At 51.5% G+C, this 19,732-nt stretch overlaps 1 protein-coding gene across 1 annotated transcript; it reads left to right on the forward strand.

Annotated features, from left to right (window-relative positions):
• The first annotated feature begins 392 nt into the window (after positions 1 to 392).
• Positions 393 to 18,120, forward strand: LOC140395062 (protein S100-A1-like). Its single transcript, XM_072482420.1, has 3 exons — positions 393 to 578; positions 2,436 to 2,585; positions 17,810 to 18,120. The coding sequence occupies exons 1-3, from the start codon at positions 408 to 410 to the stop codon at positions 17,969 to 17,971; spliced, it is 483 nt and encodes a 160-aa protein (XP_072338521.1). The 5' UTR covers positions 393 to 407; the 3' UTR covers positions 17,972 to 18,120.
• The last annotated feature ends 1,612 nt before the right edge of the window (positions 18,121 to 19,732 follow it).

Here is a 19,732-nt window from a genome sequence, read left to right on the forward strand (position 1 = left end):
CCAGCATGCCCTTAAATCGCTGCATTTTACGGAAACTTGGAAAGTTGAACAGACTGGCCTCAGTTCAGGAATTCCTGACTCATTCACTTTTGTTCAGATTGTTCCACTTTGCTGGGGGCGGCGGGGGGGAAATACCAACACGGGCTTGAACACCTAACACTATCCTTCCACCTTTAGGACCTGGACGCAAATCTCATTTGTGTGGTGAACGTATTGCTACTGCAATTCACCACTGTATTGTACTATACTATGTTGATGCCCCTGTGGGCTCCGCCTGTGGTTCCGCCCCCTCGGGGGTGGTATATAAACGTGCAGCCTGTAGGCGGCACTCAATACAGAGCAGTCGCAGGCAGGCACAGATCGAGCTTATTAAAAACACTGTTTACTTCATCGTCTCGTATGAATTGATGGTCGCTATCGCAATGGAAGACTGCCTCAAACCTGATCGACTGGAACTCGACCCACAGGCAGCTGAAGCCAAAGGAATCTTCTCACACTGGCTCTATTGCTTTGAGGCCTACCTCTCCTCCTCGCCCGCCGTCACCGAGGCACACAAGCTGTGTCTCCTCAACGCCCGGGTGAGCCACAGAATCTTTTTACTTATCGAGGACATGACCACGTACGCAGACGCGGTCGCGATCCTGAAAAGGCATTATGTGAGGCCGGTGAACGAAGCGTTCGCACGGCATCTCCTCACCACACGTCGTCAACGCCCCGGGGAATTGCTGGAGGAATACCTACGCAACCTGTGGGTACTCACTCGGAACTGTAACTACAAGGATGTCACGGCCTCGCAGCACATAGAACACGCCATCCGGGCCACGTATGTGGCTGGAGTCCGGTCCAGCTATGTCAAACAGCGCCTGCTCGAAAAGGGCGCCCTCGACCTAGAAGAGACGGTAAAACTATCCACCTCGTTAGAGGTAGCCTTCCAGAGCCTAAATGCTTTCCCCTCCGACCACGCAATTTCCTCGTGGGCGCCAGAGGCGCGGCCATCACCCGACCCGAGGGTGCCCCAGGCCTGTGCTGCGCGACTGCCCGCCCAACCCGGGGGGCCGTCTTGCTATTTCTACGGTCAGAACCAGCACCCTAGGCAGCGTTGCCCAGCTCGGAACGCGGCCTGCAGCGACTGCGGCAAGAAAGTACATTTTGCCAAAGTCTGCATGGCCCGACCCAAAGTTCCAAAATCGCAGGCCTGACTCAAAGGCCCGCAGACCCCGCAGCGTGGCTGTGTGCCTGCCGGTAACGCCCCCTTCTGACGCATTATCCGCCTCGTGCTATCTGTGGGGGCCGCCATCTTTAACTCCGCCCAACACGTGCGACTCATGGGGGCCGCCATCTTCAACCCAGCCCGCCATGTGCGGCTCATGGGGGCCGCCATCTTTAACTCCCCCTGACTCATGGGGACCGCCATCTTCAACCCAGCCCGCCATGTGCGACTCATGGGGGCCGCCATCTTGGCCGCCATCTTGAACACCGCCCGACACGTGCGACCGACGGGGGGCGCCATCTTGGGACCCCCTCGCTACCACCGACCACGCCGGAGTATTTGACTGTTTGATCTGCCTTTTACAATCTTCAGGCAATTTGAGAAATAAGGCTGGGGGCGAGTTCCTGATTTCCAATGTGAGTTTACAACATCCTTTTTGTGTTGGCTTGATTTGTTGGCGGGGGGATCTCTGGTGAACTCTGCTTCTGTCGATTCTTGCTGAGAAATGGTTCAAGAAGTAGTTTTTTTTGGCAAGCTTTCTTGTCAAAAAGAGATGGAGTTTAAGCTCTCCAAATTCTTTCAGCCACGAGTCTGTGAGGGTTGGACTGGAGCAACAATCAGAGACCAGTCAGCACTCCCCACTGTGACTGACACATCAGGGTGGGCTGGGCTAGGTATAATAAACCCAGCAACTTGCTGAACTGTAGCACATCTGGCCAAAAACTGGAACAAGAGCAGGTAAGAGAGAGCCAGGCTGGTCGTGGAGGTATCTAGAGACTAGTTAATGAGGGTTAACTGGAGACCAGTTATTTAAAGGAGGTAACTAGTGATTTTGTAACTGCTATCTATGTTGTTTTGGGTTCTTAGGCTCAAACCGGGGGCTGGGTTGACGGGGTTATATCTGTCTGTGTGTGGTGGATTGTCGGGCGTGGCGGGTTATTATGGGATGTATCCGAACTGCTGCGGCGGATTCTCCAAGGAGTAAATCAAAGTTTCAATAGTTTCCAAAGTTTTGAATTGAATGATTTTTTTGTTGTAATAATCCCCCACCCCCGGACTGAAAAACTTAATCAAATCCTCAATAACCTCTCCCCATCAAAACAAAACTTAGAGAAATGGGATGGGGGGGGGGGGGGGGGGGGGCAGTTTAGTCCGGGTTTTGGGGGACAATTAGGGGAGAATTTTGGTTTTCTCTCGCTAACTCCACTTTTTCTCTGTCTCTCAGCCTCCTACCATGACGGCTCCAACCAAAACCGAGGTGGCGATGCAGAACCTGATGGATGTTTTTTATCAATACGTCGAGGGGGACAAATGCACCTTGACCAGGGCTCAGATGAAATCCCTGGTGGATACAGAGCTCAACCAGCTGATAAAGGTAGAGAAGCAAACTCACCCAACAGGCACCAAAGCTGATCCCAATCCTGGCACCCAACCCCACGCCAGGCTTACCCCCAACCCCACGCCAGGCTTACCCCCAACCCCACGCCAGGCTTACCCCCAACCCCACCCCAGGCTTACCCCCAACCCCACGCCAGGCTTACCCCCAACCCCACCCCAGGCTTACCCCCAACCCCACGCCAGGCTTACCCCCAACCCCACGCCAGGCTTAACCCCAACCCCACGCCAGGCTTACCCCAACCCCACGCCAGGCTTACCCCCAACCCCACGCCAGGCTTACCCCCAACCCCACGCCAGGCTTACCCCGAACCCCACGCCAGGCTTACCCCCAACCCCACGCCAGGCTTACCCCCAACCCCATGCCAGGCTTACCCCCAACCCCACGCCAGGCTTACCCCCAACCCCACGCCAGGCTTACCCCCAACCCCACCCCAGGCTTACCCCCAACCCCACCCCAGGCTTGCCCCCAACCCCACCCCAGGCTTACCCCCAACCCCACCCCAGGCTTACCCCCAACCCCACGCCAGGCTTACCCCCTCTACCTCTGCTCACACACATGCAGTCAATCACAGTGTGGTTCTGATGATTCACAAAACTCTTGTCTGCACAGACCCATGTTCCAAGCAAGACCCTCCCCAATTATGTAATTTTAAAAAAAATGTAGTCAAGGAAAGTGAGATCAATGGAGTGAATGTTTAACACCTTCCTGTCCATAGAGCTCCAGATTTAAATCCTCCCATTTTCCACACATCCTGAACTGTCCAGTGACTCCCTCACTCCTCCCTGCCCTGAGCTAAAGAGGGAAAATCAGCCAGGGTTCCCTCTTCTGATCTCTGCCCAGTGATACCTGTCCAGTGATCCTGCTCCTGATCCCAGTCCAGTGATCCCTGCCCAGTAATACCTGCTCCTGATCCCAGTCCAGTGATCCCTGCCCTGTAATACCTGCTCCTGATCCCAGTCCAGTGATCCCTGCCCAGTAATACCTGCTCCTGATCCCAGTCAAGTGACCCTGCCCAGTAATACCTGCTCCTGATCCCAGTCCAGTGATCCCTGCCCAGTTATACCTGCTCCTGATCCCAGACCAGTGATCCCTGCCCAGTAATACCTGCTCCTGATCCCAGTCAAGTGACCCTGCCCAGTAATACCTGCTCCTGATCCCAGTCCAGTGATCCCTGCCCAGTTATACCTGCTCCTGATCCCAGTCCAGTGATCCCTGCCCAGTAATACCTGCTCCTGATCCCAGTCCAGTGATCCCTGCCCTGTAATACCTGCTCCTGATCCCAGTCCAGTGATCCCTGCCCAGTAATACCTGCTCCTGATCCCAGTCCAGTGACCCTGCCCAGTAATACCTGCTCCTGATCCCAGTCCAGTGATCCCTGCCCAGTAATACCTGCTCCTGATCCCAGTCCAGTGATCCCTGCCCAGTAATACCTGCTCCTGATCCTAGTCCAGTGATCCCTGCCCAGTAATACCTGCTCCTGATCCCAGTCCAGTGATACCTGCCCAGTTATACCTGCTCCTGATCCCAGTCCAGTGATCCCTGCCCAGTAATACCTGCTCCTGATCCCAGTCCAGTGATCCCTGCCCTGTAATACCTGCTCCTGATCCCAGTCCAGTGATCCCTGCCCAGTAATACCTGCTCCTGATCCCAGTCCAGTGACCCTGCCCAGTAATACCTGCTCCTGATCCCAGTCCAGTGATCCCTGCCCAGTAATACCTGCTCCTGATCCCAGTCCAGTGATCCCTGCCCAGTAATACCTGCTCCTGATCCTAGTCCAGTGATCCCTGCCCAGTAATACCTGCTCCTGATCCCAGTCCAGTGATACCTGCCGAGTAATACCTGCTCCTGATCCCAGTCCAGTGATCCCTGCCCAGTAATACCTGCTCCTGATCCCAGTCCAGTGATCCCTGCCCTGTAATACCTGCTCCTGATCCCTGTCCAGTGATCCCTGCCCAGTAATACCTGTTCCTGATCCCAGTCCAGTGATCCCTGCCCAGTAATACATGCTCCTGATCCCAGTCCAGTGATCCCTGCCCAGTAATACCTGCTCCTGATCCCAGTCCAGTGATCCCTGCCCAGTAATACCTGCTCCTGATCCCTGTCCAGTGATCCCTGCCCAGTAATACCTGCTCCTGATCCCAGTCCAGTGATCCCTGCCCAGAGATCCCAGTCCAGTGATCCTTGCTCCTGATCTTTCCTGGGAAGTGGTGTTGGGATCTTCAGTGATGACAGCCCCAGACTCATCGGTGTTACCATACAACAACTACCTACATTTATATAACAGCTTTAATCCAATGTCTCGAGGCCTTACACAACAATGCATCAAAGCAAAACTTGGCAGTCACATGAGATATTGCGAAACTAAAAGCTTGGTCGGTAGTAGATTTCAAAGACTTTCGTTTTTTTTAAAAATAAACATTTTATTGAGGTATTTTTGGTATTATAACAACAACAAAATAAACACTGTACATGAAACTATAAACATAGTGCAAAAGACGTCTCCCTCCCTTACAGGTCCCACCTTTATTAACCCCCCACTCTAAGCTAAACTAACGCGCCCCCAACCCCCGCCCCCCGCCCTTCTGCTGACGATTAATTTTCCGCGAAGAAGTCGACGAACGGTTGCCACCTCCGGGCGAACCCTAACAGTGACCCTCTCAAGGCGAACTTGATTTTCTCCAAACAGAGAAAGCTAGCCGTGTCCGATAGCCAGGTCTCTGACTTCGGGGACTTTGAGTCCCTCCAAGCTAATAGTATCCGTCTCCGGGCTACCAGGGAAGCAAAGGCCAAAACGTCTGCCTCTTTCTCCTCCTGGATTCCCGGGTCTTCCGACACCTCGAAAATCGCCACCTCCAGACTCAGTGCCACCCTTGCTTTTAACACCATGGGCATGACATCTGCAAACCCCTGCCAAAATCCCCTAAGCTTCGGACATGTCCAGAACATGTGGACATGGTTCGCTGGTCCTCCCGCACATTTTGCACAATTGTCTTCCACCCGGGCCACTGTCATGCGAGCCCGATGAATGACCTTGAATTGTATAAGGCTGAGCCTGGCACATGTTGCGGACGTGTTGACTCTACTCAACGCGTCCCGCCCACAGACCATCCTCTATCTCTCCTCCCAGCTCCTCCTCCCACTTGCGCTTCAGCTCCTCGGTCTGCATCTCCTCTGACCCCATAAGTCTGCATCCCCTCTGACCCCATAAGTTCCTTGCAAATGTCAGAGACGCTCCCTTCTCCCACCCACCCTCTGGAAACTACCTTGTCCTGAATCCCCCTTAGCGGTAGGAGCGGGAAGGTTGACATCTTTTACGTAGGAAGTCCCGCACCTGCAGATACCTAAATTTGTTTCCCCTCGCCAGCCCAAACTTCTCCAGCGCCCTCATACGCGGAAAGCTCCCCTCTATAAACATATCCCCCATCCTCTCAATCCCTGCTCTCCGCCATATCCGGAACCCCCCATCCATACTTCCCGGGGCAAACCGGTGATTATTACAGATTGGGGACCAGACCGATGCTCCATCTGCTCCCACATGCCTCCTCCATTGGCTCCAAACTCTCAGGGCCACCACCACCACGGGGCTGGTGGAGTACCGTGCCGGCGGGAAGGGCAGAGGGCTCAGTTACCAACGCCCCTAGACTGGTGCCCTTGCATGAAGCTGCCTCCATATGCTCCCATGCCGACCCCTCCCCCACCACCCACTTCCTGATCATGGCTATATTCGCCGCCCAGTAATAGTTACTAAAATTTGGCAGCGCCAGCCCGCCCTCTCCCCGACTCCGCTCAAGCATTACCTTCCTTACCCGCGGGGTCTTGCCCGCCCAAACGAAGCCAGTGATCACTTTGTTGACCCGTTTAAAAAAGGACCGCGGAATAAAGATGGGGAGACATTGAAACACGAATAGGAATCTCGGGAGGACCGTCATCTTCACCGTCTGCACCCTCCCAGCCAGTGACAACGGGGGCGTGTCCCACCTACGAAAATCGTCCTTCGTTTAGTCTACTATTCGGGCCAGGTTTAATTTATACAGCCGGTCCCATTCCTGCGCCACTTGAATGCCGAGTTACCTATAGCTTCCCCCTACTAATCTAAACGGCAGCTCCCCCAATCGCCTCTCCTCTCCCCTCGCCTGGACCGCAAACATCTCACTTTCCCCCATATTTAGCTTAGTTCCCGAAAACCGGCCAAATTCCCCTAGAATCCTCATGATTTCTTCCATCCCCTCTAATGGGTCCGATACATACAGAAGCAGGACGTCTGCACAGAGCGAGACTCTGTGCTCCACCCCCCCCCCCCACGCCCGGATCAGCCCCTTGAGGCTCTCAGAGCAATTGCCAGCGGCTCTATAGCTAGCACGAACAACAGTGGGGAGAGGGGGCATCCCTGTCTCGTCCCCCGGTGCAGTCTAAAATAGTCCAATGTTGTCCTATTCGTCTGTACACTTGCTACAGTAGCTTGATACAGCAACCTGACCCAGTCAATAAAGCCCCGCCCAAATCCGAACCGTCCCAGTACCTCCCACAGATAATCCCAGTCTACCCGATCAAAAGCCTTTTCTGCGTCCATTGTGACCACTACCTCCACCTCCCTACCTTCCGGGGGCATCATGATCACGTTTAACAACCTTCTTACATTGGCCACCAACGGCCTGCCCTTAACAAACCCCGTCTGGTCCTCCCCAATAACGTCCGGAACACAATCCTCAGTCCTGGAGGACAAAATTTTGGCCTGCAATTTGGCATCCACATTCAACAGGGAGATCGGCCTGTAGGACCCACACAGCTCCGGGTTCTTGTCCCGCTTCAGAATCAGCGAAATCCTGGCCTGTGACATCGTCGGGGGCAGCACCCCTCTTTCCCTTTCCTCATTGAACATCCTCATCAACACCGGCCCAAATATTCCAGAGAACTTTTTATAAAACTCCACTGGGTACCCGTCCGGCCCCGGGGCTTGACCCGACTGCATGGCTTCACACCCTCCACTATCTCTTCCAACCCGATCGGGGCCCCCAGCCCTTCTACCCACTCCCCGTCCACCTTTGGGAAAATCAGACCCTCCAAGAAGTGCCTCATCCCCTCCGGCCCCTTAGGGGGTTCCGACCTGTACAGCCTACTGTAGAAATCCCTAAAGGCCTTATTCACCCCTACTGAATCACCAACCAGGTTCCCATCTCCATCCTTTACTTTCCCAATCCCCCTGGCTGCCTCCCACTTCCTAAGCTGCTGTGCAAGCATTCTGCTGGCCTTCTCTCCATGCTCATAGATCGCCCCCCCTTGCCTTTCTCAGCTACTCCACCGCCCTCCCTGTGGTTAATAAGCCGAACTCCGCCTGTAGACTCCGTCGTTCCCTTAAAAGCCCTGCCTCCGGGGTCTCCGCATATATCCTATTGATCTGTAGTATATCTCCTTTGCCAGTCGGTCAGTCTCTGTCCTGTCCACCTTCTGCCTATGGGCCCGTATCGAGATCAGCTCCCCTCTGACCACCGCCTTCAGTGCTTCCCACACCACCGCTGCTGAAATTTCCCCCGTGTCGTTGACCTGCAGGTAGTTCTGAATACATTTCCTCAGCCGCTCGCACACCCCTTCATCCGTCAAAAGTCCCACATCCAACCGCCAATGCGGGCGCTGGTTACTGTCTTTACTAACCTGCAGGTCAACCCAGTGAGGAGCATGGTCTGAGATTGTGTCCTCCGAGTGCCCCGTGTCCACCACCCCAGCCAGTAAGGCCCTGCTCAAAATAAAGAAATCAATCCGGGAATGCTCAAAGAATCGGCTCATCCTCGCCCTCGTGAGGTGTGCTCTGTACACCACCTTCAGCTGTATCAGCTCCAACCTCGCGCACAAGGTGGAGGCATTCACTCTCCGCCTTCCAGTGGCGCCTGCTCCTCTTCCAAAATAGCTCCGTAAACCGCCGATACTACCCCCTTCTCCAGTCCCCCTGTCGTCAGCACCTCCTCCAGCAATGTGGAGGCCGGCTCCAACGGGAAGCTCTGTATCTCCTTTCTGGCAAAATCTCGAACCTGCATGTATCGAAACATTTCCCCCTGCTCCAGCCCTTACTTCGCTTCCAGCTCTTTCAATCCTGCAAACCGACCCCTAAGCAATAAATCTTTTAGTGTCTTAATCCCCTTCTCCTCCCATTTCCGAAAATTTCCATCCCACTTCCCTGGCTCAAATCTGTGGTTCCCCCGAATCGGCTATTCCCTTGACCCTGCCCCCAACCCGAAGTGTTGGCGGAACTGCCTCCAAATTCTCAATGAAGCTATTATTACCGGACTCCCTGAGTACTCCCCCGGGGCTATCGGGAGCGGCGCTGTTGCTAGTGCTTTCAATCCCGACCCCCTGCACAAACTCTCCTCCATTCTGACCCACTGGGAATCAACCCCTCTGACCCAGCTCCGCACCTTCTCCACATTCGCCGCTCAGTAGTAAGACATCAGGTTCGGAAGACCCAAACCTCCTGCCTGCCTTCCCCTCTGTAGCAGCACCTTTCTAACTCTGGCCACCTTCCCTCCCCATATGAACGACGTAATCGTTCCCTCAATCTCTCTGAAAAAAGCCTTTGGCAGGAAAATCGGCAGGCATTGGAAAATAAACAGAAATCGCGGCAGCATGTTCATTTTAACCGCCTGTACCCAACCCACCAGTGACAGAGGGAGACCATCCCACCTTGCCAGATCCGCTTTCACTCTCCCCACCAAACTAGAAATGTTGTACCTGCGGAGCCCCACCCACTCCTGGGCAATCCGGGAGTACATTTTATGCACATGTGAGTAGAAGGAGAACTCCTTCACCCTCGGCTGCCCAAATCTCCATGGATCCCCCCCCCCCACCCCCCACAATCTGCTCCATGAACCCTTTTAGTTCCTTTGCCATTGCTGGCACCCTGCCTGTCTTCGAGCTTGACCGGTCCAAGTCCCCTCCCATGACCAACCTGTGCGAGTCCAGGTCCGCTATCTTCCCCAGCATCCTCTTTATAAACTCCACATCATCTCAGTTTGGCGCATACACATTTACTAATACCACCTGCACCCCCTCCAGTTTCCCACTGACCATAAGGTATCGACCTCCCACATCTGAGACTATTCTACCCGCCTCAAACACCACCCGCTTATTGATCAGGATCGTGACTCCTCTAGTCTTTGAGTCTAGTCCCGAGTGAAAGACCTGACTGACCCAGCCTTTCCTCAATCTAATCTGGTCAGTTACTCGAAGGTGCGTCTCCTGCAACATTACTATGTCCGCCTTCAGTCCCCTAAGATGCGCGAACACACGTGCCCTCTTGACCGGCCCATTTAACCCTCGAATATTCCAGGTGATCAGCCTAGTTGGGGGGCTCACCCCCCCCTTTGCCGATCAGCCATCCCCTTTTTGGGCCCGCCTCCAGCCCATGCTCCCCGCCTCCACCGGCCCGCCTCCAGGCAGCCTCCGCCCTCACCTCCTCTCTGTCCCTTAGCCCAAGTCCCTCCCTCGTCAACAGAACATTTACCCCCCCTAGTAACGACACTCTGCAACCCAACCCCTTTAATAAACCGAACATATGCACACCCCCCACTGCGCTTCCGTGAGCTAGCCCTCCCAGCTAGCTTGGTGGCCCCCATCCCTGGCGCCGGATAGTCTCCCACCTATTGTTCCCTACCCCCCTCTCATTCAAACATACTCCAACATCAAACAATCCCCACACAATTGCCCAACAGAAAAACACCAAGATCTAAACAAGCACACCTCCATCCCCCAACAGTGCAAATGATAACCTTAACTCACTCAGCTTTGCCGCTGGTCCCAAATCAATGCAAAAGGCATTACAAACAGCTTCCACAAAACGAAAAACGAGAAACATTTTTTTAAAAGAACAAAAAAAAAACATGAACATTACAGCAAAGTTCAAAAGTTCTCAGTCCACCACCAGTCCTTTCCTTTTCGCGAAGTCCAGCACGTCCTCAGGTGACTCGAAATAAAAGTGCTGTTCCTCGTGCGTGACCCAGAGATGGGCTAGAAATAACAGTCTGAACTTCACCTTTTTCTTAAAAAGGATCGACCTAAACTGGTTGAAACCTGCTCTTCTTCTGGCCGCCTCCACACTCAGGTCTTGGTAAACCCGCAGGATACTGTTGTCCCACTTACAGCTCCGTGTCTGCTTGGCCCACTGTAGAATGCGCTCCTTATCCAAGTACCTGTAGAATCTCACCACCATTGCCCTCGAGGCGTCTCCCATTCGCGGCTTCCTCGCGAGTGCTCTGTGAGCCCTGTCCACCTCCAAGGGCCGGGAGAATGCCCCATCCCCCAGCAGCTTCTCAAACATGTCTGCGATGTATGCCCCAGTGTCCGCTCCTTCGGACCCCTCCGGGAGCCCAACGATTCTCAAGTTCTGCCGGCGGGACCTATTCTCCAGGTCCTCCGCCTTCTCCAGGAGCTTCTTCTGCTGGTCTCTCAGCATCCCCACCTCCAACTCCGCCATGCTGTCTCCTGCTGCAGCTTCAGCCCAAGCCTACTCAGTCTTTCTGTTTCTGCCTTTACGAGCACTTCTAATCCTTCTCTCCGTACACCGATGTGGGAATTCAGTACCCAATTGCCTGTCACCAGTTTTACAATTCAAGTCCGGTAGAAAATCGGGGGGAAAGGTCCAAACGTCCGACCCGAGCGGGAGCCACCAAATGTGCGACTTAGTCCTTCATAGCAGCCACCCTTCAAAGACTTTCTTGAAGAGGAAATGGTGGGGTAGAGAGGTGTGGAGGTTCAGGGAAGGAATCCCAGAGTTTAGGCTCCACTCAGCCTAAGGTGAAGTGGTTTAAAATGATCAAGAGGCCAGAATGAATGGACTGCAGAGATTTTGGAAGGTGGTAGGGTGGGAGGACATATGGAAATTGGGTGGGTTGAGGACACATGGTAAACAAGAGCGGGAATGTTAAAGTGGAGCATATGGGTTGGGGGGGGGGGGGCGGGGGGGGGGGGACAGGTAATAGGATTTGGTTTGAATTAGAGACAGCAGAGCTTTGGACGAGCAAAAGTTTACAGAAGGTAGAATGTGAGAGGTCCAGGAGTGAATTGAAATAGTTGAATCTGATGAGCCAACAGGTGGGGTGAAGTGAGGTGGTGTCACAGAGCTGGAAACAGGCAGTCTTCGAGATGGCGCAGATAATTGGTCAGAAATTCATCTCGGGATTAAATATAATACTGAGTTGGCCTCAGTTGCCAGAGAGAGAGGGATGGAATCGATGGCTGGGAACACAGTTTGTGACAGAGACCGAAGACAATGGTCGTCGCAATGATTTGTTGAAGAAAACTTCTGCTCATTCAGTACTGAATGTCAGATACACAGTCTTATCATATCTCAACAGTGGAGAGAGGTGGGTGTTGTCAGCACGTGCTGCACTTTTAGCTGATGTCACTGAGGGACAGCATGCAGATGAGAAATAGGAGGCGGGTGGGAGTGCAAGGACAGCTCTTTGTGGGTCACCAGAGGTAAGGCTGTATGTGCCGAATGCCAGGGTGAATCAGATAACATTTTCTGTCTCGGCTGCATGGGAAAATTGGCCGTTTAGCTGAGTGGGGGACAGCCTGCACCTGTGGGAGCTTCTCTCTCTCTCTCTCTCTCTCTCTCTCTTCCCCCCCCCCCCACACACACACACATAAGCAGTTAGTCACTGCACTGTCAGGATGGTTACTGCTGTGCAGTGCAGGAATAGATGCTATTTAGGATAAAAGTGGGGGATCAGAATGCCATGAAAGAGCAAGCATTTCACAAGCAGTCAGACCTGTGACTGAGGAGTTAATGTTCGATGGGTTGCGGAATGTGTAGAACGAGGGTGCGGTTCCTGAGAGGCAAGCCAAGAATGAACAATCAGAAATACTAAGTCAGGGCCCAGTCAGGCCAGACCCTGCAAATTAACAATGAGGCGCTCAATGTCGAGACAAGCCCCTGTTCCACTCTGTACCAGTGTGTTGCACACAGGCCAAAGACGCCTCTCAGTCTTTTGGGGTGTGGCAGGAGAGATCTTTGTGAACCCCTGATCAGGGTCTCTGGCTGTAAGAAGCAAACAAAATGTGACTAACTCAGTCAGAACAACAAGTTTGTAAACTTCCAAATTATCCAATTAAACCCTGTGCAGTACCTGTCCTGGGAGTGTTTGATGAGGACAGTGTAGTGGGAACTTTACTCTGTATCTAACCCCGTGCTGTACCTGTCCTGGGAGTGTTTGATGGGGACAGTGTAGAGGGAGCTTCACTCTGTATCTAACCCCGTGCTGTACCTGTCCTGGGAATGTTTGATGGGGACAGTTTAGAGGGAGCTTTACTCTGTATCTAACCCCATGCTGCATCTGCCCTGGGAGTGTTTGATGGGAAGTGTAGAGGGCGCTTTACTCTGTATCTGACCCCGTGCTGTATCTGTCCTGGGAGTCATGATGTGGAGATGCCGGCGTTGGATTGGGGTGAGCACAGTAAGAAGTCTTACAACACCAGGTTAAAGTCCAACAGGTTTGTTTCGATGTCACTAGCTTTCGGAGCGCTGCTCCTTCCTCAGGTGAATGAAGACGTATGTTCCAGAAACATATATATATATAGACAGATTCAAAGATGCCAGACAATGCTTGGAATGCGAGCATTAGCAGGTGATTAAATCTTTACAGATCCAGAGATGGGGTAACCCCAGGTTAAAGAGGTGTGAATTGTGTCAAGCGAGGACAGTTGGTAGGATTTCGCATGCCAGATGGTGGGGGATGAATGTAATGCAACATGAATCCCAGGTCCCGGTTGAGGCCGCAATCATGTGTGCGGAACTTGGCTATAAGCTTCTGCTCGGCGATTCTGCGTTGTTGCGCGTCCTGAAGGCCGCCTTGGAGAACGCTTACCCGGAGATCAGAGGCTGAATGCCCTTGACTGCTGAAGTGTTCCCCGACTGGAAGGGAACATTCCTGCCTGATGGGCATTCCTGCCTGCCTGTCCTGGGAGTGTTTGATGGGGACAGTGTTGGGGGAATTTTTCTCTGTATCTAACCCCGTGCTGTACCTGTCCTGGGAGTGTTTAATGGGGACAGTGTAGAGGGAGCATTAATCTGTATATAACCCCGTGCTGTACCTGTGCTGGGAGTGTTTGATGGAGACAGTGTAGAGGCAGCTTAACTCTGTATCTAACCCCGTACTGTACCTGTCCTGGGAGAGTTTGATGGGGACAGTGCAGAGGGAGCTTTACTCTGTAGCTAACCCCATGCTGCACCTGTCCTGGGAGTGTTTGATGGGGACAGTGTTGGGGGAATTTTTCTCTGTATCTAACCCCGTGCTGTACCTGTCCTGGGAGTGTTTAATGGGGACAGTGTAGAGGGAGCATTAATCTGTATATAACCCCGTGCTGTACCTGTGCTGGGAGTGTTTGATGGAGACAGTGTAGAGGCAGCTTTACTCTGTATCTAACCCCGTACTGTACCTGTCCTGGGAGTGTTTGATGGGGACAGTGCAGAGGGAGCTTTACTCTGTAGCTAACCCCATGCTGCACCTGTCCTGGGAGTGTTTGATGGGAACAGTGTAGAGGGGGCTTTACTCTGTATCTAACCCCGTGCTGTACCTGTCCTGGGACTGTTTGATGGGGACAGTGTAGAGGGAGCTTTACACTGTATCTAACCCCGTGCTGTACCTGTCCTGGGAGTGTTTGATGGGGACAGTGTAGAGGGAGCTTTACTGTGTCTCTACCCTGCGCTGTACCTGTCCTGGGAGTGTTTGATGGGGACAGTGTGGAGGGAGCTTTACTCTGTATCCAACCCCGTGCTATACCTGTACTGGGAGTGTTTGATGGGGTCAGTGTTGAGGGAGCTTTACTTTGATCTAACCCCATGCTATACCTGTCCTGGGAGTGTTTGATGGGGACAGTCTAGAGGGAGCTTTACTCTGTATCTCACCCTGTGCTATACCTGTACTGGGCGGGTTTGATGGGGACAGTGTAGAGTTGGCTTTACTCTGATCTAACCCCGTGCTATACCTGTTCTGGGAGTGTTTGATGGGGACAGTGTAGAGGGAGTTTTACTCTGTGTCTAACCCCATGCTATACCTGTACTGGGCGGGTTTGATGGGGACAGTGTAGAGTTGGCTTTACTCTGATCTAACCCCGTGCTATACCTGTTCTGGGAGTGTTTGATGGGGACAGTGTAGAGGGAGCTTTACTCTGTATCTAACACCGTGCTGTACCTGTCCTGGGAGTGTTTGATGGAGACAGTGTAGAGGGAGCTTTACTCTGTATCTAACCCCATGCTGTACCAGTCCAGGGAGTGTTTGATGGGGATAGAGTAGAGGAAGCTTTACTCTGTATCTAACCCCGTGCTGTACCCGTCCTGGGAGTGTTTGATGGGGACAGTGTAGAGGGAGCTTTACTCTGTATCTAACCCCATGCTGTACCTGTCCTGGGAGTGTTTGATGGGAAGTGTAGAGGGAGCCTTACTCTCCATCTAACCCCAATCCATGCTGCACCTGGCCTGGGAGTGTTTGATGGGAAGTATAGAGGGAGCTTTACTCTGTATATGACCCCATGCTGTACCTGTCCTGGGAGTGTTTGATGGGGACAGTGTAGAGGGAGCTTTACTGTGTATCTAACCCTGTGCTGTACCTGTCCTGGGAGTGTTTGATGGGGACAGTGTGGAGGGAGCTTTACTCTGTATCTAACCCTGTGCTATACCTGTACTGGGAGTGTTTGATGGGGACAGTTTAGAGGGAGCTTTACTCTGTATCTAACCCCATGCTGCATCTGCCCTGGGAGTGTTTGATGGGAAGTGTAGAGGGCGCTTTACTCTGTATCTGACCCCGTGCTGTATCTGTCCTGGGAGTCATGATGTGGAGATGCCGGCGTTGGATTGGGGTGAGCACAGTAAGAAGTCTTACAACACCAGGTTAAAGTCCAACAGGTTTGTTTCGATGTCACTAGCTTTCGGAGCGCTGCTCCTTCCTCAGGTGAATGAAGACGTATGTTCCAGAAACATATATATATATATATAGACAGATTCAAAGATGCCAGACAATGCTTGGAATGCGAGCATTAGCAGGTGATTAAATCTTTACAGATCCAGAGATGGGGTAACCCCAGGTTAAAGAGGTGTGAATTGTGTCAAGCCAGGACAGTTGGTAGGATTTCGCATGCCAGATGGTGGGGGATGAATGTAATGCAACATGAATCCCAGGTCCCGGTTGAGGCCGCAATCATGTGTGCGGAACTTGGCTATAAGCTTCTGCTCGGCGATTCTGCGTTGTTGCGCGTCCTGAAGGCCGCCTTGGAGAACGCTTACCCGGAGATCAGAGGCTGAATGCCCTTGACTGCTGAAGTGTTCCCCGACTGGAAGGGAACATTCCTGCCTGATGGGCATTCCTGCCTGCCTGTCCTGGGAGTGTTTGATGGGGACAGTGTTGGGGGAGTTTTTCTCTGTATCTAACCCCGTGCTGTACCTGTCCTGGGAGTGTTTAATGGGGACAGTGTAGAGGGAGCATTAATCTGTATATAACCCCGTGCTGGGAGTGTTTGATGGAGACAGTGTAGAGGCAGCTTTACTCTGTATCTAACCCCGTACTGTACCTGTCCTGGGAGTGTTTGATGGGGACAGTGCAGAGGGAGCTTTACTCTGTAGCTAACCCCATGCTGCACCTGTCCTGGGAGTGTTTGATGGGAACAGTGTAGAGGGGGCTTTACTCTGTATCTAACCCCGTGCTGTACCTGTCCTGGGAGTGTTTGATGGGGACAGTGTTGAGGGAGCTTTACTCGGTATCTAACCCCGTGCTGTACCTGTCCTGGGAGTGTTTGATGGGGACAGTTTAGAGGGGACTTTACCCTCTATCTAACCCCGTGCTGTACCTGTCCTGGGAGTGTTTGATGGGGACAGTGTAGAGGGAGCTTTACTCTGCAACTAACCCCGTGCTATACCTGTACTGGGCGGGTTTGATGGGGACAGTGTAGATTTGGCTTTACTCTGTATCTAACCCCGTGCTGTACCTGTCCTGGGAGTGTTTGATGGGGACAGTGTAGAGGGAGCTTTACTCTGTATCTAACTCCGTGCTGTACCTGTCCTGGGAGTATTTGATGGGGACAGTGTAGAGGGAGCTTTACTCTGTATCTAACCCCGTGCTGTACCTGTCCTGGGAGTGTTTGATGGGGACAGTGTAGAGGGAGCTTTACTCTGTATCTAACCCCGTGCTATACCTGTCCTGGGCGTGTTTGATGGGAACAGTGTAGAGGGAGCTTTACTCTGTATCTATCCCCGTGCTGTACCTGCCCTGGGAGTGTTTGATTGGGACAGTGTAGAGGGTGCTTTACTCTGTATCTAACCCCATGCTGTATCTGTCCTGGGAGTGTTTGATGGGGACAATGTAGAGGGATATTTCCCGTGTATCTTACCCAGTGCTGTACCCGTCCTGGGCATTTTTGATGGAAAATGCAGAAGAGCTCAGTAATAGAGCCTCTCTAAAATGATAGAATGGTTGGTTACAGGACCGAAGTGAACATTTTGTCTGTCAGATACTTTTTGGTTCTCAGAGGGCGACTCAATTAGTCCTGCCTTTATCCTGTCAACCTGCACATTTTTCCTCTTTCGAAAATTATCCAATTCTTTTCGGAATTCCTTGATTGAATTTGGCTCCGCCACTCCCTCAGGCAGTGTATTCCCGATCCGAACCATCTCCTGCATTTAAAAAAAGCCCTCGTCGTCACTTGTCGCTTCTTTATGTCAATCGCCTGATATCAGTGTTCTCTTGTTCATGATCCGAGCAGTAATGGGAACAGCTCCTTCCTATCTAATCTGTGCAGACCCCTCATGATTTTGAAAACCCCGCTCAAATCTTTCAAACCTCTCCAAGGACAATAGTCCAACCTATCTTTGTAACTGAAGTTCCTCATCTTTGTGAATCTAATGACTTCACAACTTTCCTAAAGTGTGGGGGCTCAGAGCTGGTTACAATACCAGTGTTTTATAAAGGTTCTTGAAAAGTTCCTTGCTTTTGTACTCTATACCTCTATGTATAAAGCTCAGGATCCTGTCTGCATTTTAACCACTTACTCAACCTCCCCTGCTACCTTCCAAGATTTATGTACATTTACCCTTAAGGATCTTTCTGCTCCTTCACCTGCTTTACAATTGATCCGTTTATTTTATGTTGTCTCTCCTCATTCTTATCAAAATTAATGGCTTGCACTTTTTACTATTTTCATATTTTCTTTCCATCTTTCAACAGAATAAGAATAATATTGAATCCTTTGATAAGATGATGAGAGATCTGGATTTTGATGGTGATGGAGAAATGAATTTTGAGGAGTTTGTGTCATTCATCGCCAGTCTCATGTTTTCCTGTAATGAAATTTATGTCCAGAAGCGGGGGCAACAAGCAAAGAAATGAGCTGGTCAGATTGAGAATGACCAGTAACCTGACTGCTAATCCTGTGATTATATGTAAGAATGATCATCTTACAAATCTCTGCAGTATCCTTGATCACTTACCATTTTTTAAAAACAAATTAATGAAATAAAAATGGTTCAAACAACCAACCTCAGGGTTTCCCTGCGTCTTCAAAGCTCAGCCTGTGTAGCAACATTTTGTATTCCGCAGCCCTTTGATCAAAGCTGGAAGATAAGGGAATGCAGAATCTCCCTGTGTGAGTGTGAGAGAGGGCAAGTTTGTGTGTATGTGTGAGCGCAAGTGAGAATGTGTGAGAGCGTGAGTACATGTGCGTGAGTACATGTGAGAGCGCAAGTGTGTGCGCGAGTTGTGTGTGTGTGTGTGTGTGAAAGTGCCCAAGTATGAGAGCGAGTGTGTGAGTGCGCAGGTTGTGAGAGCGTGTGAGAGAAAGTGAGCAAGTGAGCGAGCATGTACGAGAGTGTGCATGCGTATGATTGAGCAAGTGAGTGAGAGTGAAGAGTGTCAGAGAGAGTGAGGTGTGTCAGAGAGAGTGAGGTGTGTCAATGAATGAGTGAACAAGTGAGTGAGAATGAACAAATGTGTAAGAGTGAGCAAGTGTGCGTGTACGAGAGCGAGTGAGAGCGATCGAGGAAGTGCATGTGTATGTATGCGAGCCAGAGTGAGTGATTGGTTGGGCGAGAAAGAGATCTGCCTCTGTTTGAGGTATAGGATGTCTTAGTTGCTGGGTTTCTAAGGGTTCATTCTTGGCCCTGGATTTCAGTGCTGCAACCGAGTAGCTCATGGGTAGGCAGAGGAAAATTTACTTCTCAGTTTGCCACTTGAAGAGAACAGGGATGTCGGGGGAAAGGATGTAATCCATTGTGCTGCCATACTTATTAGAAGTCTTCTGCCACATCATCTAGGCCCCTGGTTGAGGTACCAGGTGACAAATTATAAAAATACAATAATAAAAATACAAAAAAAAGCTTCATATCTTCCTCAAGTGACTGATGTCTTGAGTCCAATCTATCACATGGCCTAATTGCTGTAAGCTTAGGTTTGGTCACAGCTAAGAATGAGTACTTTCCCCTTTGAGGGTGCCTGTTGGGTCCAGTATCAAAAAGAGGCCCTTCAGCCCATCGTATCTATGCCAGCCATTAAACACGTATCGTCATCCCATTTTTCAGCACTTGGTTCTGTAGCTTTGTATGCTACGGCATTTCTAAATGCTTCTTAAATATTGTGAGGAATCCCATCTCTATATCACCCTTTCAGACAGTGAGTTCCAGAATCCCATCATTCTCTGGGTCAAAACGTTTCCCTCAAATCCCCTCTAAATCTCCTGCCCCTTAATTTAAATCTATGCCCCCTCGTTATTGATCCCTCTACTAAGGGGAAAGGTTCCTTTCTATCTACCTATCTCTGACCCTCATAATCTTATACACCTCAATCAGCCCTTCCCCCTCAGCCCTCTCTACTATAAGAACAACCCAAGCCTACCCAGCCTCTCTTCATAGCTGAAATGATCCAGCCCAAGCAACATCCTGGTGAATCTTCTCTGCACCCTCTCTAGTGCAATCACATCCTTCCTATAATGTGGTGACCAGAACTGATCACAGTATTCTAGCTGTGGCCTAATGAGCATTTTATACAGCTCCATCATAACCTTCCTGTTCTTACATTCTATGCCTTGACTAATAAAAGCAAGTATTCCATATGCTTTCTTCTGATCCGCAGTCAGACGCATTATCCATTGCACCA

This window comes from Scyliorhinus torazame, chromosome 18, assembly GCF_047496885.1.
Source record: "Scyliorhinus torazame isolate Kashiwa2021f chromosome 18, sScyTor2.1, whole genome shotgun sequence".
Classification (NCBI taxonomy): domain Eukaryota; kingdom Metazoa; phylum Chordata; class Chondrichthyes; order Carcharhiniformes; family Scyliorhinidae; genus Scyliorhinus; species Scyliorhinus torazame.